The sequence below is a fragment of the Glycine max genome, chromosome 15 (genome assembly GCF_000004515.6).
Source record: "Glycine max cultivar Williams 82 chromosome 15, Glycine_max_v4.0, whole genome shotgun sequence".
Taxonomy (NCBI): domain Eukaryota; kingdom Viridiplantae; phylum Streptophyta; class Magnoliopsida; order Fabales; family Fabaceae; genus Glycine; species Glycine max.
Window position 1 is genome coordinate 18,126,345 of NC_038251.2, and position 23,269 is coordinate 18,149,613.

General features: G+C 36.0%; 2 protein-coding genes across 2 annotated transcripts; both read left to right on the forward strand.

Annotated features, from left to right (window-relative positions):
• The first annotated feature begins 19,898 nt into the window (after positions 1-19,898).
• On the forward strand, positions 19,899-20,765 carry LOC121173533 (uncharacterized). Its single transcript, XM_041009579.1, has one exon. It carries the CDS (start codon positions 19,899-19,901, stop codon positions 20,763-20,765), a length of 867 nt encoding a protein of 288 aa, XP_040865513.1.
• Positions 20,766-20,957: 192 nt separating this feature from the next.
• Positions 20,958-23,090, forward strand: LOC121173534 (uncharacterized). The gene is made up of 3 exons (XM_041009580.1): positions 20,958-21,180; positions 21,289-21,474; positions 21,550-23,090. The coding sequence occupies exons 1-3, from the start codon at positions 20,958-20,960 to the stop codon at positions 23,088-23,090; spliced, it is 1,950 nt and encodes a 649-aa protein (XP_040865514.1).
• The last annotated feature ends 179 nt before the right edge of the window (positions 23,091-23,269 follow it).

Sequence of the window (23,269 nt, forward strand, 5' to 3'; positions counted from 1 at the left end):
GGCCAAACACCACCCTTAATACGAACCAAAACACCAACCCGGGAAAGAATTTTCGTGAAAAGAAGCCTGTAGAATTCACCCCAATTTCGGTGTCGTATGCTAACTTACTCCCATATATACTCAATAATGCAATGGTAGACATAATCTCAACAAAGATTCCTCAACCTCCTTTTTCCCGAGCATACAACTCGAATGCAACATGTGCTTATCATGGAGGAGTTCCGGGGCATTCCATTAAGCATTGTATGACCTTAAAACATAAGGTGCAAAGTCTAATTGATGCAGGCTAGCTAAAATTCGAGGAGGACAATTGCTTGTGAATTCTAACATTGTCGAGCAATACTATGCATGATACTTGAGGCAATTCGAAGGTTATTGTTGGATGTCTCCAATGACTCATTAGGATTTTCAAGTTTATGCCATTACTGTAAACAATAGTCACAATGCTAATAATATGGATAAATTTAATGTCCTTGTCTCTCGTTCTCTCACAATTACATCTTTGCATATTTATTTAACATTCACTGGAATGTGAATGTACGTCATTGGTTTGTTTGTTCAAGTGACTTGCGCTCTTAAGTTGATCTCCAAGTCTGTCCAATCAGAAATTGCTCGTTCTACACGTTTGGTGGGGGTGCCATAAACGACGAGTAAAGTTCAAAAAAAAAAAAGAAAAAAAACGTTTGATTGACTATGTTTCAAATAAAAAAATAAGAAGTATAGACATTCATGTGACCTCATTTTATCATTCCTAAAAGTTGTCTTTTTGAGAGAAAAGTGAGTTATCAAGAACAATAGTCATTTGATTTAATCTATCACTTGAAAATCCTTTATTTCTCGTACTTGAAAATTCATTTTTGAGAACCTGCACAGTTTCTTTCACTTTTTCTTGCTACAAGGTCATGACAAAAGACATCAATAGATACCTCAGATCCCTACACTGGGGCAATGAGAGGTACCATGCGTGAGCCTTAAGCAAACCTAGGGGCAAATAAGAAGTTCTCACCCGGTGGGTTGAAAACCCAAAAGGGCGGCCTAGGCAAAAATTAGGGTAATAAAAAATAGAAAGAAGAAAAGATAAGGAGCGTGTTTATCACAGGTTTTGTCCCAAAATCCAAACTGCAAAAGTATCTAAGTCAAGATTTGAAATGACACATGTCCGTGTTTCAATATCTCAAACACTAATTTATCCCTTGCTACCCCCTCCGAGCCAAAGCATATCTGTTTTCTAAAAACAACACAAAAAAAACAAAAAAAATAGAAACCCTAAGTAGGAACCACCGCTAAATCGACGGGAAGAGCAATGCAAACAACACATGCATGAAGTTGGGTGACAATGAAAAGAAAAATAAAATAAAATCCGCCAAAGGCGAGTGAAGAAAAGGAAAGAGACAAAATATCTCCAGATTTTACAAGGAAGGCACAAAAGTGCAATAAGGATTAATGTATAAGACAAAAGGAGCAGAGCCCAACCCAAAAGTTGAAATGAATAAAAGTACAAGCAACGTTCTCGAGGTTCTTACTCAATATAACCTTTCAACACTCTTTGAGCCTCTCTGATCCTTTCTTTCATAGCCCTCTTACCCCTGACCATGTTACAAGCCCAATAAAGCCCATGTGGATCAATGAATGACTAATTTTGCTTTTAAGTTTGGATTCTGGAATGGCACCCGCACACACTTGTGATTGAAAAAAAAAATATAAAAAACCACGAAGTTTGCACTTGCACGTCTGAGAAGGAAACTCATTCGACCAGGATCTCGTGGGAGATGCCCAAAGACAATTGTGATAGTAGGGTACATCTGATGTTAGTCTCTCATGCAGACTCCTTAGGATTCCTTTTGAATCCAAGGGTAGCCTTTGTTGTATAAATTCTTTCGGGATCAGCCCATGTCATGAAGTTTCAGCGGGATCAATAGACCCTTGGCATCACTCTATGACCTTAAATTAGGAAAGTTTCACTTAGTCATATACCAAAGTGTAACTATCCATTACCATCCTTCAATGATGCATGCGATTGGTCCCAAAGCCTTTTCTTGCTGTGCAGAATAATCAAAGTTTTTAAACAAAAAGAAAGGGACAAACCCTACGATCAATATTTCAGTTGATTGATTAAATGTCAAATGGCTCCACTATCGTCATAAAAAATTGTCAAGTGATTAAATCAAACATACACTCTAGGGGACTCCTCGAAGAGATTTGCAAAAGATAGAATGAAGTTGCATGAGTTATCATGTCTTTCAGAAAGGGACAGTCAATCTATGTTTTTCACACACAAATTTAGATCACTAAAAGAGGAAAAAATGTCATGAACATTGCATAATTTTTCATTGCATTGCATTGTTGCGTACAAAGCCTGCCTTTACTTCATTTTAGGGCGAAGTTTGCATGTCCATGCATTCCGAAACTCATGTTTCACATCAGGCTATGAGTCCATAGATTTCTCATTATATACCAATTTCCAAAAATCCAATTGCATGATTCATAAGACTCAACGTCCTTTGCTTTATGTTTCAAAAGACTACAATGTCTTCTGCTTTATGCTTTCAAAGACTACAATGTCTTCAGTCATTTATGCTTTCAAAGACTACAATGTCTTCAGTCATTTATGCTTTCAAAGACTATAATGTCTTTAGTCATTTACGCTTTCAAAGATTTCAATGTCTTTTGTCATTTACGCTTTCAAAGACTACAATGTCTTTTGGCATTTACATTTCCAAAGACTACAATGTCTTTAGTCATTTACGCTTTCAAAGACATCAATGTATTTTGTCATTTACGCTTTCAAAGACTACAATGTCTTTTGTCATTTACATTTTCAAAGACTACAATGTCTTTAGTCATTTATGCTTTCAAAGACTACAATGTCTTTAGTCATTTACGCTTTCAAAGACTAAAATATCTTTAGTCATTTACGCTTTCAAAGACTTCAATGTCTTTTGTCATTTACGCTTTCAAAGACTACAATGTCCTTTTGTTTTTCTGGATTCACTTCTTTTGTTTTCTCTGGCGTCTGGTTTTTGAATAGCAAGATTGCTCATATGAAATTAGGATCCTTATCTTTACTTACCTTTTATTTTCAATAAAAGATAAGTAAAGAGGGACAACTGCCATATCCTAATTTTGTCCAGGGACTATCATTCACTGATATTTTTATTTTCGCTAGTCGAATTATGGTGTTTGACACCAATTACCGCACAAAGCAAGGGATGACTCAGTATTTTGATCAAGAATACAAAAGAATACCAAAGAAGGGGGCAAAACGGTCGTTTTATGGATTTTCCTAGACCCCAGCTTGCCTAGGCTAGCATCTGGCTCGCTTGGGCCATGAAATGGCTTCGTGGCTAAGCAACTAGCTGGCCTGGGCGAGCTCATTACTTTAGGGCTAAGCTTCAACTCACCTGGGCGAGCTCCAACCAGAAGAAGAAAGAAGAGAAAACGAAGCCAAGGCACTACCGAATTGCGACCGTGATCATTCCCTACATTGTTTCTTATTTTGTGTTCTTCGTGTGACAGTCAGTTAGTTTTATTTTTAAGGATTAAATGTGATCTATGTACCCTTAGGGGTCCCTCTTGTTATTATGTGCACAATCATCTTCTCCATCTATCATCGGTAATCTCATTTTTTTTGTAAAGTTTAATCTTAACCGATCACTAGTGCCATAAATTGTCTTTAAAATGATTGAAAGTTAATAAACAAAACCAAAATAAAGAAACCAACTCATAACCAAACTTCTCTTTATCAAATATTACTTGAGATCATTTCAAGGTCCAACGCCTTAGCAATTCTCTCTGCTTTCTAAAAATAAAACATTGTTTCAAGGTCCAACGCCTTAATAACTCTTTGTTCGCAAATAAAATAAATCTTTCAAAAAAAACATAAAATAAATTTAACACCCAAACATTCAGACATAAATAACTACGTAGGTTTGAATTCCTCATCGCACCTGAGGATACGTAGGAGCAAGGGCAGCCCCCTTGTCGACCCCAAAAAATAAAAATATATATAAAAAGGAAAAATAAATAATATTGAAGTCACGTTTTTGCACACTCGATTAAAGGTTGTCCTCCCTTGTGACGAGCGCGTGAGGTACTAATACCTTCCATATGCGTAAACAACTCCCGAACCCCTTTTTTTTCAAAATTCGTAGATCTCTTTTTGGTTTTTCTAATGTTTTCCTTGAATAAACGTTAGTGGCGACTCTACGCGTTTTCTCCCTAGGAGACGAACACTTTGGCTTATTTGTTTTTGCTTTCGTCGTCCCGTCGTGAGGTAGGTTGCGACAACGGGCATGCCGCACTTAGCGCATTCAACGATTGAAAGGAAGGCCCCTGGGCTTAGCGCCCCACTTTGTGCTAAGCCCCCACACCCCATGAGGTGTTGTTGCACAGGTTGAGCGCCACTTCATGTTGAGCCTCCACTTCAGTGGACCTGGACTTAGCAAGCCACTCGCGTTGTTCTTTAATTTTTGCAACCTCATTTTTACTAACCTTGGTCTTTGTTTCTGTTATTTTGCAGATGGCCTCACAAAAGCCTAGAGCCAAGCCCACTCAGCCTTAGAAGGGGGAGCTAGCATGGGACTCCTCCAGGTTCACATCTGAGGTGGCCTGCCACAGATACCAGGATAAGGTTCACCTCTGAAACATCTTTCTAGAGAGGAACATGGAGCTAGCCCCCACTATGTATGACGAATTTTATGAGGAGCTCCAGCGTCGATAGTGGCAACGCCGGCTCACATGTCTCCTGGAGAAGAGGATCGATGTCGCTTTGGTGCGGGAGTTCTATGCAAATGCCTACGATCTAGAGGACGACACACCCAAGTTCTGTAGGGTTCGGGGGAAAGTCATTCGCTTCGACGCCAAGACATTGAATCACTTTTTGGAGATCCCCGTCATTATCCCAGAGGGGGAGGAGTACCCCACATACTCCCAGTACTTGCACACTTATCCAGACCACCAAGCCATCGCGGCCAAGTGGTGCACATCGGGGGGTCAGTTCATTCTGAACGCCAATGGAGCTCCGTGGAAGCTGTTTAGGAAGGACCTCACCATATTGGCTCAGACTTAGAGTGTTATGAGCTACTTCAACCTCGCTCCCACCTCTCACACCTCAGATCTGAATATGGATCAGGCTCGCCTCATCTATGGGCTAGTGTCACAGGTGGACATGGACTTGGGCAGCATGATTTCAGGATAGATTATGTAGATCGCTGAGTCCAGCACCTCCCGGCTCGGATTTCCTTCCTTGATCATGGTACTATGCGATGTTCAGGGGGTCACTTCAGACACCTTGACCTTTGAGTCACTAAGTCTCGTGATTAACTTAGCATACATCAGGAAGAACTGCTAGAACCCGACAGATCCTTCCGTCATCTTCCCACGACCAAGGAGGGTCCGAGTCAAAGCCGCTCCAGAAGCATCGCTAGTCCCTCCACCATCAGTTCCACCAGTTACCAGCCAGCCTTCTTCGTCCTCCTCCCAGTCGGAGCCGCTAGCACAGATGGTACGAAGTATCCACCTTGGCCAATGCCTCATTATTCAAAGTCTTCATCAATTCTCAGTCCAGCTAGTTCTCCAACCACCACTTATGACGCCATAGGACTTCCTTCAACGAGTCACCTAGCCAGGAGACCAGCCCTCACCTGATGGAGGGGGGGGGGGGAGGGTGAGACCTCTGGCAATGGAGATGCCACAGACACGGCCGGGGCAGATGCTGATTATGTTGCAGACCTCACGGCAGCACATGGAAAATGAGACATGTGGCCCACACAAGATTGAAGAATTTTCTGTTCTTTGTCTTTATTTTATTTTTCTTCTTTTTTGTTATTTTTATTTTCTTTTAAATTTCCGTGTACTTTTCTTTTCAGTAATGATAATTTAATTTCAGCAATTAATTTCATTCCAGTTATTAAATAAATAAATAAAATTGCATGGTAGACATAGGAAATCAGTAATTGGCTGTGACTTGTTCTAGATGAATTGATGCATGAGATATACTATGTACTGATGAAATAATGGTGAAGGTTCTGATTCTTGTGAGCAGGTGTCATTGTGAGTGATGAAGTATGAATCGAAAGCACAAGAGTAAATAGGTTAGCACATCTGAATGAAAATCATGGTAAGGTAAGCCTAGCACTTCATAAATGTCTAGTGAGATGTGTGAACTTGTAACTGTGAGAGAACGATTGTTCTTAATTTTCTAATTTTGCATGATTCTAAGATTGTTTGAGTACATACATAGGGTGGAAATGATCAAGGCCTTGTTTGATGTTCTTAGCCATTGAGCCAAATAACCAACCTGTTACTAAAATGAATCCCTTGCACTCTGTTGAGCCTAATATAATAAATTTTTTTTTTAACTTGAGCCAAATTAAATTAATGACCACCTTATCTTAGGTTGTAGGAGAGCACATGTCAAGATAAATTTACCCTTAATTTGGGGGAGTTGGATTTTTGGTTTTGGGTGAAAAATTGTGTTTTAAGAACATCACTAACACCACACACTCAAATGTAAAGTATGATAGGTTGCTACAACACCAATTTTGTTTCTCTTAAAAAAAAACTTAGGTTCAAATAAAGAGCTGATGACAACTAAGTGTTAGATAAAATTTTGTGTGTTGTTAAGCAGGAAAAGTTGGCGGCTGTGAAAGCATGGGTTATCAGAAACATGAGGTAGGTGCTCTCCTAGAACTTAATTTTGTTTTCCAAAGAAAAACTATGAGTTATTTGTTAGCTTAACCACATTACAAGCCTAAAAAATCCTTAGTGATCCACAATATGTATGTATGATTGCTTTAACTGAGAAGAAGTACAAAGTTGGGAACATTAGTTTAGTTGTTAAACTTAGAAACAATTTGAGTCGAGACATTTGTGTGTTGAGGGAAACACTAGCCTTGTGAGGAATGAAGTGTTGTATTTTGCCTTGATGAAGTTTTATTTGCTAACCTTTTTCATCTCCATGTGTATTCCTTCATGCTTCCATCACAAGATCAAGACAAATGTTTTAATGGATTCATAGTTATCTCATGTGTTGGCACACTCAGAACTTGTCTTTTGCATGAGGACAAACAAATGTTTTAATTTGGAGGAGTTGATAACTGCGAAATCTGAGTTAACTTGATAGTCAATTTTGACTAATAATGATTGTAATTTCTTCACTTTACTATTGTTTTGAATGAAATAACGAAGAAATTAACATCTTTGCAATTTTTTATTAGCAGAAGTCAAAAGAAGAAGAATTCAAGTGCTTTAGAGGAAAATTGATGCAAGAATTGAAGAAGAGTTGGAAGAATTGGACAGCTCGCTCAGCGTGTAATCCAAGCTCAGTGCGCACTCTCGCTTAGCAGGCAAGTTCAAGCTTAGCGCACAGTCTCGCTCAGCGTGCAACCCAGGCTTAGCACGAGAAGGCCCACGAGGAAGCCCGAAGGCACGCTTAGCGCTAAGTCAACATGAAAAGTAAGCTACCTTAGGCTTATAAAAAAAGTAGGAAGCAGAAGAAAAAGATACGTTGTGTCTCAGAGCTCTCTAGTGAAGAAATCCAAAGTCTGAGTCTTTCCCTTAGTGGAAACCCTCTTTCTTAGCCAGTCTCCCTTTTTCTTGCTATTAGTCATCTAGTCCCTTCTTTTATTAGTCCTGAAGTGTAAAGTCTCTGATGACTATGAGAAGCTAAACCCCTTTTGTTGGGAGTCTAGAGGCCAAACTTTGGTAATGTAATTCTTTCCCATTATCTATTTAATGCAATTCTATTTCTATTATTCTTCTTTGTGCTTTTCTATTATTATGGTTTGATCATCCATATAATTTTTAGAGGGTAATGCATCGAAAAATGGTTATTTTCTAAAGAACCAGGGAAGGGTATCTAAATAAATTCATTGCTAGAAATAAATTGACATTTGTTTTCCCAAGAATTTTTGCATCTCTTATCTTAATGTAATTTGTTCTTTTTATCTCTGCAAAGAAATTTGGGGGAAAAAGGATAAATATACTAGGTTCTTCATGTGGGAAACCAAAGATAAAGTAATTAGATGTGGGTGGAAATAGGAATTTCATTAGATAGAAAAAATCTTTTACATTACATTATAAGTAGTTTTGACATACTAGGTTCCCAACATTATCACATTCTGAAGTCATCTTTTTACCTTTAAATTATTGTTTACTTCTCTTGTTATCTTTTTCTTTTACCCCCAATTTTCACACTCACAATTCTTTATCTTTTCTTCTTCTATTTTTTTCTCATTGTTTAATAATTGAACTTACATAACTTAAATACAATCAAAGTCCCTGTACATTCGACACTTGAACTTTCATTTTAATTTTTATTATTTGTGATAAAATTAGTACACTTGTCAATAAGTTAATAGAAATATAATTAGTTAAATTTTACAAAAATTATTTTAAAAGTCATACTTAACCTGCTTTCTTTTTCAACTGGTCGACGATATAAATACTTTTACATGATATAGTAATTAATCACAAAAGGTAATTAGCTTATTATTTTTTTGCCATGTATGCTGGATGTGTGTGTTTTATTGTTAACCTAAAAATGTATTATTAAATAACAATGAGGGTTGGATTTAGTTAGTCTTTGAGAACATGGTGAACTAAAGTTCAAATTTACTGTTAGAAAATGTCACATTTAACGTTTAACAATGTCTCACAAAAAATTACCGATAAAAGAGGATACTTATATATGAAGAAAAAAATATTTTGAATATGTGTCACTACTACAAATATTGCCTTTTACATCACCTGTGCTACGACGGTTATTTAGATAACCGATTTAAATAGTGACGCGATGGCATTTTTGCAATTATTTTGAAAAAAATTACATTTTACGACATACATTTTACTACTACAAATGTTATATTATATAAACTTTACGACGGGTTTTAGTGTAAAACCGTCGTAGTTGGGTTAAAAAAAAAAACCAAGCCCGTTAAAACCTTCCCCTCTTCGTTACTGAACCCTAGCCCCTCTTTCCTGTTCTGTGAGTGAGCACATTGACAGAAGCAACGTAGCCCTTCGCTGTTCTTCCATTCGATCAACCCGACGATGCACGTGGATGACTCTTCTTACGGCTCAAAGTTCCTTTGAATCAGGGAGTTCGTGAAGAGCAAGGCTTTCTCTTCGTTTTTGCCTCTTCGTTTTTGTTCTGCAGCATTCTACAACCATTTCTGGCAGCCTTTTATTCCACTAATGGTCAGAATAGCTTAGTATGTAATCTTTTTTTTAGTCATGGTACTTTTGTCATACATGGGATATAATTTTAATAGGTGATATTTGGTTTTATGTTGTGCATGCAGGTGCTTTAATTGGTGGGAACAAAGCTACAAGGCATAATAACAGATATGTGTTTGGATAGTCATGACAAATCCCATACGATCAAAGGAACTTTGCTTGTGAGGCCTAGTGACCACTTTTTCTGGTTTGGATAATTGGATGTCCCAAGCTGCTACTTCATCTTATTAGCTTCATATTGTTTCAGGTTATTCTTTAACACCGTACAATTCTTGATTCTTATACTTGGAAAACATGTATTTAAACTCATTATTAGAGTATTTTGCATCATGCAGAATTTCTTTCAACTAGCATTTTTCACATGGACTTCGGTAAGTTCCCTATTTTATTCGCTTGGAAAATAACAATAATAAAAAAATTGACAAATTTGTGTTCTGAAAATATTGTTTTTAAGAAAAAAACGAGATCGAAAATAAAGAAAATTAAGAGAGAATGTATTAAAGTAGAATGAAAATACTGTATAGCCAGAGCCTTTTTTTTTGTCAATTTTTTTCTTCCACAATGAGTTAGAATTTGAGTTGAGTATTGATCATTGGGTAAATAATTGGTAGTTACTATTCTAATTTATCTAACAAAGTCACAATTACCTTAGCTATATAACTGTAATTAAAATAGGAAAAAAAAAAGAAGATAGCAAAATCAAATGGAGGATATGAAAAATTTTATTCTTTGTTTCAGTAACAAATATAACATATTGTTTTCTGTGAAGTACAGATCCGATTCGACATCAGATCATGCTTTCATCAAGAAACTGAGAATATTATCATAAGGGTACTTCGAAATCTCAAAGTTGGGTTAGTCACTTACTTACCTTCTCAGCAATTTCATTTGCCTTCCCTGCATGGTTTCTCAAACAGATTTATTTTTGATAGAGAGAAATTTAAAGTATCATTTGAGGGTCCTTAGTCACAGTCACACATGTTGTTGGAAGATTTTTTATTTTTTTTAATAAGCAAAAACAAATTTAATCAGAAGCACGAGGTCTGCCATTCAGTGGGTAGCATGCCTTGGAACTTGTCTAGCCTTTTGGTTCTGGTTCTGTGGTTATTAAGGATGTTCCTCCAAGGACTACTGTTGTCGGGAACCCAGCAAAGCTGGTAGGAGGGAAGAACAGCTCTGTTAAGTTGGATAAGATTTCTATCTTCACCATGGACCATACTTCACATATTGCTGACTTTTATGATTATTGTGTTTAGACTTTAGAGTGTAGTGTAGTGTAATGTAATAATCCTCAAGCATGTATGCTTTGCAGTTTTATGTTTGGGATTTTAGGTGAAGTGATTTTGATTTTTGATTGGGGCTGTTTTTTTTTTTTACTATTTGAGTGTGTACAATAGCAGCAATGAGATTTGAACCTAGGACTTCATGTAGACTACTCAAATCTCTTAACCACTAGGCCAACTCTGGTGGCTACTAGGGCTATACTTGTATCGACAGCTAAAAAGCATTGATATAACATGATGCATGTGACACAGATATGATACCTAGAGGACAGGGGGATGCAACAAATTTTTAAAATTATAAGACACAACATGACTAAAAGTACATCATAAACGAAGTAACATGAAAAGTTAATCTTAAATCCAAAGGGAATTTATTTTTGAAAGTGAACACTAGTAATTGCAGACATCATGGAATGCTATATTTTATTTAAGTATTGTAATATCTTATTTGTGTTCACATAAAAGTTTAAAAAGAAATTTAAAGCAATTGTGAGATGCAGTTAGTAATATTCAAATTTACTTTTGGTTTAAAGGAGGAGAGTGGAGGAATTTTAATGCAAGGGAGAAGTTCCTTGTTTGTTTCACAGGGGAAAGGGAAGTGAAGGGAGGTGAAAACCATTATATATTAAGAATGGTCTAATAAAGTTATTAACGATAATTTAGTTCAATGAATGTAAAAGTTTCTCTCCCCTCCAAATTCCCCAATTCTTGAGGGAAAGCTAAAATTAAGTGAGGAGAGATTTTAACCCCCTCCCTTTCCCTCCAACCAAACACTATGGAAATGTTAGTGAAGTATCCCACATGGGTATGACATGGTTACTATTTTGAAGTGTTTGTGCTTCCTTGATTCAGCTGCTAGTTAGTTAGCTATAACTATATACTAGAGTCTACGGTCACATTTGATTTGGATTCAGGGAGAAAAGTGATATCAATAAAGGTTATTTTTTACTATCTGTTTTTCTACTTTTCCTGCTCTAGTTCTATAATCTATTCTGACAAATTGTGATCCATACATTCTGTCTTGTTTTCTAATACTAGCCTCAACCATTCAAAGTCAGCAGCCTGTCCTCTTAACTATGATAGACTGTTGATCACAGACTGAAGTGCTGAATTGAGGAGGCATACATCTTTCAGGGTTTGGAGTCTTGATGGTGGCATGTAATTGTTTCTTAGCTTAGGCTAGTGTTACACCCTAGAGAAAAAAAGGGGGAGGGGACTGGGGAGGTATATTTAGGTTGGTTATAATAGTTATTCTTTATTCCATGTTGTAACCACTTTCATGGTATTCATGTTAAAACATGGTTAAGATATCACCCAGGTTGCTCTTAATATTCAATTCATACAAATATAAGGAACCTAATCTTCAGTGTGCTTAGTCTTATGCTAATGAAAAAGCTCTCAATCCAGCTGCAACTATACCATTTGTGGCAAAACTCACTTCCTCTGCAGTTATAACAATATATTTAGGACATGCTCACAAACAGAACACCAAAATGCTTCTTACATTACTTTCTCATGCCATATAGACAGTAAATCAAGATTCTGAACCAAAACCCAACTTCCACCCAGCCAATTTCACTATAAGCAAGATTTGGCTAATACAAATTATAATAGCAATACAAGTTTCTGTGCAATCTTGTATTTTACTACCTTGAGTTGAGTCCTTTATATAGGAAACAAATGGTAGTATTTTTTTTGGTCCTTAATGTAAGAAACATATGATCACTTTTAAATGTATTAATTGCTAAATTTCTTTTATACCCTAAAAAAAAAAGAACATGGGGGAAGGGGAGATAGAAAAAAAAAAAGAACAGTGCTGTGCTAGCATTGCTTATCCTGATAATGATTGCCTCCTAATTAGTGCACTGCTTATATCTTGGTCACAGATTTCTCCCTACTAGTGCATTATCCTTCAAGGTTGTTGTTTATATAATAAGTCTAAGTAACATGAGAATTGACATGAATAAAGGAAGACTTGTGTTATGCTAAACCTTTTCCCATTAATGAGGTATAGGAGGCGAGCCAAACTAAATTACACCAAGGAAATATTAGCAAATGCTAAAGCAACTGATTTCTCAACAAATATTGAAACATTATTGATTCAAATCGATATAAACACTATAAATATTAATTTGACAAAATATTAGTCAATAAGGAACTATACCAATTGTTGTTCAACAGCTTAAGCCTTTGAAAATATATCAAGTCAACTACAAAGCCAAGTTTCGACAATATTATTTTCCTTTTGAGGCTCTAAAAGCGAATTTTCCTTCTTGTTCCTCAAGATAAAGACTTGAATGTGACAATGACATTGGATACCAAGTATGACTTTTGTATTCCTTCACATACATTGGAAGCAGGATGAAAAATCCTCACCTGTTATCACAACATCTGTAAGATGTTGACCATGAATCAAACTGCCATATCGAGGCCCAGGATGCTCCCTCCCATACCCATATGAAGGCAATGGAGGCATCAGTGGCCAATATTTTTCATCCTGTTAGCCATCACGTAAGATGACAAATATAGTGTCAGTAAAATGTTTAATTATGAGAGAGCCAAAGATATATGTAATAAGAGAAATAGATTTATCAAAGAGAAAGATAAAATTACAAATATAACTACAATTGAAGAGCTCAATGATAAGATTCAGCAGAATGAGACATGCTAGCAATACACTTTTTAACATACTCTTGTGATCACACTTTTTATTATTGGTTGGAATTTATTGAAAATCACAATAATTTATGGGTTCCACTTCTCATTCAATGAACTTAATAACTGATTTTGCAGTTTCCAATAATTTAGAGCAATAGTAGAGAGTGTGCTGCTGGCACTCCTCTTAGCAGAATACATAATCCAGTGATAATTAACTAGAGTCATAGATATTAAGTCCAATTGTCCGAATTCTCCCACTCAATGCCAAGTGTGCAATGTAGATGTACATTAGCTTCCAAAATATCCTATGATGGATACTCATGTTTCCAACAGTTATACATTATACAAAAATCTGGCTGTTATAAAGAAATTCAGCAAGCTAGAAAATTGACTTTGGACAACATCTAAGTTTATTATCATCTAGGTACAATAACTTTTGTCAAAAAGATAGATGAAGCAATATTCTACTCTTTAAAGCTCAATTAGGAATTGTCATTTTGTACAACAACATATAGTCTGAACAGCAGCCCTACCCAGATATTATTTCAAAGAATCAATTTGATCACCTAGAACTCAGTCCTTGGTGCTCTTCGCCAATCCTACCTTATTGGTCTCTCACTAGCATTTTAAAGAATTGTTTTTTATTCTTCATGTTCCAAGCTTGATCAAAACTCTTGTATTAAATTGAAATATATGCCCATCATGGTAGTAAGTATCTTATGATTTGTGATATGAATTGTATGATATGATACAATTCAAGTTGCTGTTGATATGAATTGTGGTGTGTTGCATTTTTGGGCATGAATCGCTTGTATTGGAGGTGAATCACAATTTCCAGACACCACGGCTGGCAAAGCGGGACACACATAGAAAATGGATTGGGTCATGTGCGACCTGAGCTTGTTTGCTAATTTTTATAAAGCTTATAAATTATATAAAAGCTAAACCTTGGAAAATGTTTATATTTTATATTAAAATGGTCTTATTTTAAAGAAGAGGAAACAAAATTATGGAGCTAAGATAAGAGGAACTATACTTATTATTGCTAGCTGCTAAATTGCAATTAGTTACTAATTGGTGCTTAGATACAAACTTTGCATTTGTACTGCAATTTCTTCTGATTTCATGACTAACATATGACTGTCAATTACTTCCATTTGTGTTACTAATCACTTCCATTTGTCAAGGACTTAATATGTTATGATATGATTTTGTGTATAATCATTTAGTTAGCATTTATTTAATTCTGACTTCTTGTGTATAATGATCTTTTCCTTCCTTTCTGTGTGTTGCAGTTCTTTGTTGGTGGCAATTGGAAGTGTGTAAGTGTCTCACCCGAAATTCTTTTGCTTTTTATACCCCTTCTGTTTTTTATTGGTGAAAGGGGTTGTATGTTCATTATTAGCATGTAATTTAATGCCTCGTGTAGCTGATTTAATATTTTAATTTACACATAAACTTCTTTTTCATGAGTGATCCATGTTTGAAGTTACATTGGTTATTGAGTGCCTATAACAATCCTTTTCCTTTACTTGGATTTGGAACTGACATCAAGGCCTATCACTATGAGACGGTGGATAGAGTTAAAAAGGGAATGATTTAAGGCCTTACATAGGTGCATCATGACAAAAGATAGCAGGGAAATTAATGAAAATGTCACACACAATACAGGCTAAGTGGCTAGAATGGAGAAAGACATTGGGGGGTTATTTGTGATCGCAAAGTACCTAATAAGCTAAAAGGAAAATTTTATCGTATCGTTCTATTACTAGCTGTACTCTATCATAATGAATGTTATATTTTAAAGGGATAATGAGAGAAAAAAGTGAGTAAAAAAAATTAGTATGCTAACATGGATGTTTGATCAGACAAGAAAAGATGGGATATGGAATGATTGTATATAAAGAGATATTGGTGTGACACCTGTTGAGAAAAAGATAACTGAAAATTGATTAAGGTTATTTGAACATGTGCAAAGAAGGCTATTGAAGCAAATGATGAGGAGAGTAAATCACACAGTTTTTAGCTCTGTCAAAAGGGTAGACGGAGACCAAGAAGAATATTGAAAAAATTATTAAAAGAATGTCAAAGTGAATAATATTTATAAGAATTTGGTTTTTAATTGAGTTCAATGGTGTCATGTGATTCATGTAATGGATGCCACCTAGTGAGATAAGGCTATTGTTGTTGTAAAATTCTCTCATTTAGCAGCTCTTTAGTAATTTTTGAAATGTAAAGTCTCCATCTTAACTCTTGAACATATATTTTAGCTGATAAGCCTTTGTAAACTTGTTTCCTTAAGTATTGAACAAATATATTTTTCCTGTTATTTCATCTGTCTCAATTCAACTCAGCCCTCCAGTTTGTGAGCTCCACGTGAATGACCTGTAATTAGTCTTTAAGGGCTCAACTGACAAAACATCTTAATTAAGCACTTATTCAATAAACTGATAACATGAAAGCTTATCCATAAGCTTAGTTGTGAATCTTATTGAATAAAAATATCTTATACGAATGTCATAAGCCATTTTGACTAGTTCAAATAAGCTCTTCCAAATCTCATCTTCTAACTTCCTGTAGCAAAAGTACTGCAGAGTTTGCTTGAACCATTTTTTCCATCCATCTCTCCCTTCCCAAACCTGAAATTTTAGTGGAGCAACCTTTTCCTATTTCTTTGGAAGGAAGCTTTGGTAATGTCATAATCATAACTTTTTCTTGTTATCTGACTGACAAACAACTCTTCTGCATTAGAGAATCATAACTCACTGCAGGCTTTCTGACTCTTGATATTTTTTACAAAAAACTTCATTTAGAAGTTTTCTGGCCGTAATATTTGACTCCACTGTTCAATGTTTAAACACCAAATTATCACCGCAGTCCTCTATGTTGGTTCAACACCAAATTATCACCGGTTCTACCGATTCTCACTTTGACTAATAATATCCGTTTTTTTATGTATAGATCAAACAAATTTATGTAATATTAATTGATTGGTGATTTAATTAGTTAGAGTAAAGTGATGAAGCGGCAACAGCATGCAGGGGACCAGTTTTTGCAGACGAAAATTGAAGAAGTTGGGCACTCGTTTGGTTTCTTCTTGGTCTTCTTGTTCTTCTTTCACCATATCCATATGTTTCTCACTCTCTGATTTGTTCCTATTCCTTTTCTTATATCTCAATTATTGACTGCAAATCTGCATTGCCACTTGACCGTGCCATCATGCACGTGCATACGTCCACTTCTGTTCAATGTCCTTTTCACCTTCACTCATATTCATTGAATATATTGTTGTTATAAAATGTAGTTGCTACTAGGCATAAATTTCAAGTATAGGTGCTTCAGCAGCCTCAACCTTATGTATATGATTAATGTCAGTAGCTATTCTCTTTGTTTTGTTATCTAGTCACCAGTCATGGGTGTTGCTTAAAAGTTTTATATATAGTCATAGCTATGCATAATTTATATGTAGAATTTAATACAATATAAATAATTACATTCGTCTTAATTTATTTTTTAACTTTATGAGGTATAATTAACGATTAGAGTTTACAACCCCAATAATTACAGTAGCTATTCTGGCCGTAATATTTTTATCCTGTTTTCTAATCCTTTTAATTTTTGTGAGAAGTACAGATGTTGTTGTTGCACCTCCCTTTGTGTACATCGATCAGGTGAAAAACTCAATTTCAAATAGGATTGAAACTTCTGCCCAGAATTCTTGGGTGGGAAAAGGTGAGGCTTTCACGGGAGAAATCAGGTTAGCTTGCCTTTTCCTGTTAAGTTTCACAATGTCAATCGATCCTGGGACTTCTGTTTTCTTTATGGAGAATGTTAGGCTTGTTGGTTGGTGATGACAGATATAACACATTTTTCTCTTCTCTTCTTATTTCTTTCTTTTGTATAAAAATTGTAATTTTTTTATATAAATTGTGTTACTATAAAAAATAGTTATATACATTACACTGATTACTGTACCAATCCACTAAAATTATATAAAGATCTAGCAACAAGAGACTTGAGTATTTTATATTAAATTCAAATTTCAATACTACGTTTATGAGGAAAAAAAATAATGTTGGACCTCCATCAAGTCACCTTTTCCTCTCCCATATACAAAAGGAAAAATGGATTATTCCTTCAATTTTTATTTGCATGATAATGGACTATAAGTCTTGGTTGTACATGGAGTTTGAAGCAGCCAATACAGCACCTCCTATTCCAGATCCATCTTTAGTATGCTCTATCACCACATTACAGAATGACTTTTCTGTTCCTAGCAGCTCTATGACTGAATCTTGCAAATAAGCCCTGTATTGAGGATAATTTTCATATAATACATTTGCTAAGCCTAAGATCACTAGCTAATTAAGAGTTGTCAGCCATGGTTCGTCTTTACATTCTTGCCTTCTTCTCATTCTCCAGTTTTTGGTGCAGATGATTTATGAAATAAAAGAGTAAGCTGATCAAGAAAAAACATATTTTTCATTTGCTCCATCTGCTGGCCTTCTTTTTCCATCAGCAGGTCCAAATCTTCAAAATGAACAAGCTTATCTTGGATATTTTTCATCTACAAAACAGAATATCCAGTATTTAGCAAATATTTTCAAACTTTGTAAATGCAGATACCATCAAATCAAACCTTGACATATGACAGACTTGAACTTCTATAATCTCAGAAATTGCGTTTTCCACATCTAACTCTTCCTTCTCAAGCTGTATGTTTGCATGCAATCGAGATCCTTGAAATGAATCTTAAGTATTACCACCGTTAGACGTGATACCAGCATCTGCATAAAACATAAAGCCACAATTCTACTAAGGAAATTGAGTTCAAAAATTAATTTCTACACTTTAAACTCGTGGAATCATAGAGAACATATATTAATTACATATAAAAAAAGATGGAAAAAAGAGAAGAAACTAACAGCTAAATATTTCTATTAGAGTGTAATGTTCTTCTGTAGTTATTCCAAAAGTCAACCATTGAAAAGAGGAAATGACAAATTATTCCAACGATTTTTACTAAAGATCAGTTGCAATGCTACATTTAGAAATTATTCCAATCAAACACACAACACAATGAAGATTGGTCCATCCATTCCCAGATAAATCACATTAAGACAGATGATAGATTAATTCATTCAGAAGCCTACAATCTTAGCCTGTGTTAATTATCATTCTCACCTTGCAGCAATGTATTCCTTGGAAACGCCCGATAATTTATTTTAGTTGCTTTGTAAACCTCAGACAGAGTTGTCAATGCAGCTTGAGCAGCAGCTTGTGCAACCTCTAACCCAGCCAAAGCAGACAGGAAAGCAGTCTGCGAGAATTTGAATAAAAAGTGTCAACATATTATATATATTATATTAATAACAATACAAAGGCTTTTGAAGAGATCATTCTTCATTGGGCAGTTCAGCTATCCCGAACCATGTTAAAAATTTAATCATGACCTCAGTATACTACTTTTACGTACTAGTATTTCACATCAACGAAGTTTCAAAGCCTTCACACAAATGAACCAATGAATGACTTTTTCTTTCACTTAAATTGGATTCAACCTGAAGAGAAACGACCCAATGGAAACAAAACACAAAATGAAAATTAATTATAGGGTGGGTATTATATGTATTTTTTTAGCAGATACAATAAAACACATTGCTCTTGTTTGACAATAATATGATCATAACTCTGCATCATCTTAAAAATCTGGTCCACAAGGAGTATGCTTTTAAATAAAATATATTTTGAATAATTATTTTTAAAATTACTGTTGAAAGAGTTAGTTTTATATTTGCAATATCAAATAACAAAATGGTGTTTATTTATATAATAACAAAATGATGACTTTCCTTCTTCCCATGTTATGATTATAATATGTATCTTAACTTCTCTATATATTTTCATTATAATATGTATCTTAACTTCTATATAAAGATAGCAACTGGATAAAGCTCAATCAAAAATGATGCATTGTTATTTCACTTAAAATAAACCTCTTTACTGGTTGTACTATTTTATAAACCTCAAACATGATGCATTGTTATTTGAGTATGATTGATCCAGCTGATAGTTTCCCCCATTGATGGTACAGATTATATGTCCTCATTACGACATTTGTGTTAGTGTTTTCCCTGTAACAGCATCCCCGCACTCGTTGTCATTGACACTGAGCATCTTTCGAGGTATGTCTCTATTTTTAAAAAGTGGTATGATTGTAACATGTCATTGTTCAAATATTGGTATTGTTTCATGTTACTAGTTAGTTGCATTATGAGTGAACCTTAGTTGCCCGTTCGAGATTCGATACATTGATTAATACGGATAGTTTGAATTAATCGATGTATTGATTCTTGAATTGTCCGTTTGGACAGTTTGGGATGACATATTTTTATAGTTGAATCATACGTAGAGGTAAATTATCTTTTGAATGATTTAAAGAAATTTCGGTATACTGCATTTGACATTGTTCTTCGGGTGCATATTTGATCGCGGTGATTGTTCACACATTCACCGCTTTCATCTTGTGTACTTGAAGACCAATGCAAAATGCTGCCGAAATTTCATCAAATCACTCGAAAGAGATTTTACTTGTACGTTTGATTCAACTATAAAAAATGTCTTCCTGAATGGGATAGGGCCACACCTTCAATGCAAAAAAGTGAGTTTAGCATGCATCACATATAACTTATTGATTGTCATGAATAGCAAAGACGAAACATGGATCGAAGTTGGATGAAAGCAAAACGCATCAGTGATGAGTATGAGAACGGGGTGGAACAATTTCTACAGTTTACGCAACTTAATGCTGAAAGTTTGAGGGGCAATTATTTTTGCCCATGTGTTAAATGTCTTAATGGTAGACGACAGTCAGTTGATGAAATCCGATCACATCTGATATGTTACGGCATCATTCCGAATTACACAAAATGGATATGGCATGGGGAATCGGCCGACATTCCAACTGTTTCTCAGTCTCAGGCGGTTCACGAAGACAGCGGAGAGCATATAGAGGAAATGATCCGTGATCTTGGACAAGAGACTTTTGAGCAAGCGCATGCACCTCTGTATGATACAATAGAACGTGATTCCAACACGCCATTGTATCAGGGGTGCACATCTTTCACGCGGTTGTCAGCAGTGTTAGCTTTGGTAAACTTGAAGGCAAGATTTGGGTGGAGTGATAAAAGCTTCACTGAATTGCTGGTCTTATTGAAGAACATGCTTCCTGAACAAAACACTTTGCCGAAAAATCACTACGAGGCCAAAAAGATTTTGTGTCCAGTGGTATTGGAGTACAAGAAGATCCATGCATGCCCTAATGATTGCATATTATATAGAAATGAGTATGCAGAACTACGGCAATGCCCCACGTGTGGGGTATCACGATACAAAGTGCAACATGATGAATTAACTGATGATGCAAGAACCAAAAATTGTCGTCCTGCCAAGGTGTGCTGGTATCTTCCAATAATACCAAGGTTTAAGCGATTGTTTGCTAATGCACATGATGCAAAAAACCTTTCATGGCATTCGGATGACCGAAAATCTGATGGATTACTGCGACATCCAGCCGACTCGCCATAGTGGAAGACAATTGATCGTTTGTATCCAGAGTTTGGGGATGAGCCAAGGAACCTAAGGCTTGCTCTTGCTTCTGATGGAATGAATCCTTATGGTAGCTTAAGCAGCAACCACAGTTCGTGGCCTATTTTACTGATGATTTACAACCTTCCCCCATGGTTGTGCATTTTGCGTAAATACATTATCCTGTGTATGATGATCGCGGGTCCAAGGCATCTAGGGAATGATATTGATGTGTATCTTACGCCATTAATCGAAGACTTGAAACAATTGTGGGAAGAAGGGGTAGATGTGTGGGATGCAAATGTGCAGCAGACGTTCAGGTTACGCACAATGGTGTTTTGTACTATTAATGATTTTCCAGCATATGGAAATTTAAGTGGATACAGTGTGAAAGGGCATCATGCATGTCCTATCTGTGAGAAAAACACAAGCTTCATCCAACTCAAGCATGGAAAGAAGACAGTATATACCAGACACCGAAGATTTCTAAAAGCTTTTCACCCTTATTGACGATTGAAAAAAGCTTTTAATGGAAGTCAGGAGAATGAAGGCCCCCCGGAAGCATTAACCGGAAACCAAGTTCATGATCGCATAAAGGACATTGTAACCGTGTTTGGAAAGTCCCAGAAGAAGACATCATCTCCCAACAACATGTGGAAGAAGCGCTCAATATTCTTTGATCTTCCATACTGGTCCGATCTATATGTGTGTCATTGTCTAGATGTTATGCATGTGGAGAAAAATGTGTGTGATAGTTTAATTGGTACTCTTCTTAACATTAAAGGGAAGACAAAGGATGGTTTGAAATGTCGTCAAGACTTGGTTGACATGGGAATACGAGAGCAGTTGCATCCCATATCACAAGGTCGGCAAACATATTTACCCCCAGCATGCCACGCACTGTCAACAGCAGAGAAGAAAAGTTTTTGTCAATGTCTGCAGAATGTCAAAGTTCCACAAGGATACTCTTCAAATATCAAGAGCCTTGTCGCCCTCAATGATCTTAAGTTGGTTGGCTTGAAGTCTCATGATTGCCATGTCTTAATGCAACAATTATTGCCTGTTGCGATTCGCGGCATCTTGCCTGACAAAGTTAGAGTTGCCATAACCCGTTTGTGCTTTCTTTTTAATGCCATATGTAGTAAAGTCATTAATCCTCATCAATTGGATGACTTGGAGAATGAGGCTGCCATTGTCATTTGTCAGTTAGAGATGTATTTCCCACCATCATTTTTTGACATCATGGTTCACCTAATTGTTCATCTTGTGAGGGAAATTCGGTTGTGTGATCCGGTTTTTTTGCGGTGGATGTATTCAATTGAACGCTACATGAAAGTGTTGAAGGGATATACCAAAAATCAATACCGACCAGAAGCTTCCATTGTAGAAAGGTATGTTGCCGAAGAAGCTATTGAGTTTTGTTCACAGTACATGGAAACAGTTGAAGCTGTGGGGGTACCGAAAATTCGTCATGACCGGACACGAGGAGGTCAAGGGACACGAGGCTTCAATGTTGTTACCATGAGTCGACAAGATGTGTCACAAGCGCATTTGTATATCTTGAATAACACACAGGAGGTCGTTCCATACATACAAACTCACAAACAATATCTGACATCTATTAAACCAAAATTAAACATGATGAAATTGTTGCAAGAGCATAATAGAACTTTCATGAACTGGTTTAAAGAAACAATTATGACTGATGACAATGCTTCCAAAACATTAAGATTGTTGGCTATTGGTCCGAATTTAAATGTCCCTACTTGGCAGGGGTATGACATAAACAATTATTCATTCTATACAAAGTCACAAGATGATAAAAGTAGTGTGCAGAATAGTGGGGTGATTGTGGAGGCTCATTCTGAGCACTTTTCTAGAGCATCTGATAACAACCCAATTGAAGCCTCAATGCCTTATTTCGGAGTTATTGAAGAAATCTGGGAGCTTGATTATAATCAATTTAGAGTGCCAGTATTTAAATGTAAATGGGTTAATGGAAATACCGGTGTTCATAAAGATGAAATGGGATTCACTTTAGTAGACCTTAACAAGGTAGGTTACAAGGAGGAACCATTCATTATGGCAGAACAAGCTAGACAAGTGTTTTACATCCAAGATCCAAATAATCGTAGATTATCAGTGGTTCTACAAGGAAGGCCAATTGGTGTTAGGGAACAAATTCATGATGCATCCCTTGACATTTGTGAGACTCCTCGTTTTTGCACAAAAATGCCTTCAATATGTGAACAAGCAGAGGTGGATGACGTACATGCGATTCGTCATGATCATGCTGAAGGTTTATGGGAGAACATTGCTCCTTAACCGCCTTGTATCAATGTAATGTTACAATATTATTTTATTTGTTATTGAGTTATATGTAATGTTCATATTTATTTTGTGTTGCGTACATGCTATTTTTAATCCTACCATATTAATCTAAATTTGTTTCATTTGGACAGCGTCATGGTGACACCGCCAAGGTCCCCTCCGCAATCAGATGG

What these genes read in the sequence shown, in the direction of transcription:
- LOC121173533 (XM_041009579.1), top strand. Translation starts at nt 19,899, where the DNA reads ATGGATCGAAGTTGGATGAAAGCAAAACGCATCAGTGATGAGTATGAG.
- LOC121173534 (XM_041009580.1), top strand. Translation starts at nt 20,958, where the DNA reads ATGATCGCGGGTCCAAGGCATCTAGGGAATGATATTGATGTGTATCTT. An exon ending in GCATCATGCATGTCCTATCT is followed by an intron (nt 21,181 to 21,288) that starts GTGAGAAAAACA and finishes GATTGAAAAAAG; the next exon opens with CTTTTAATGGAAGTCAGGAG. An exon ending in CTGGTCCGATCTATATGTGT is followed by an intron (nt 21,475 to 21,549) that starts GTCATTGTCTAG and finishes TTAACATTAAAG; the next exon opens with GGAAGACAAAGGATGGTTTG.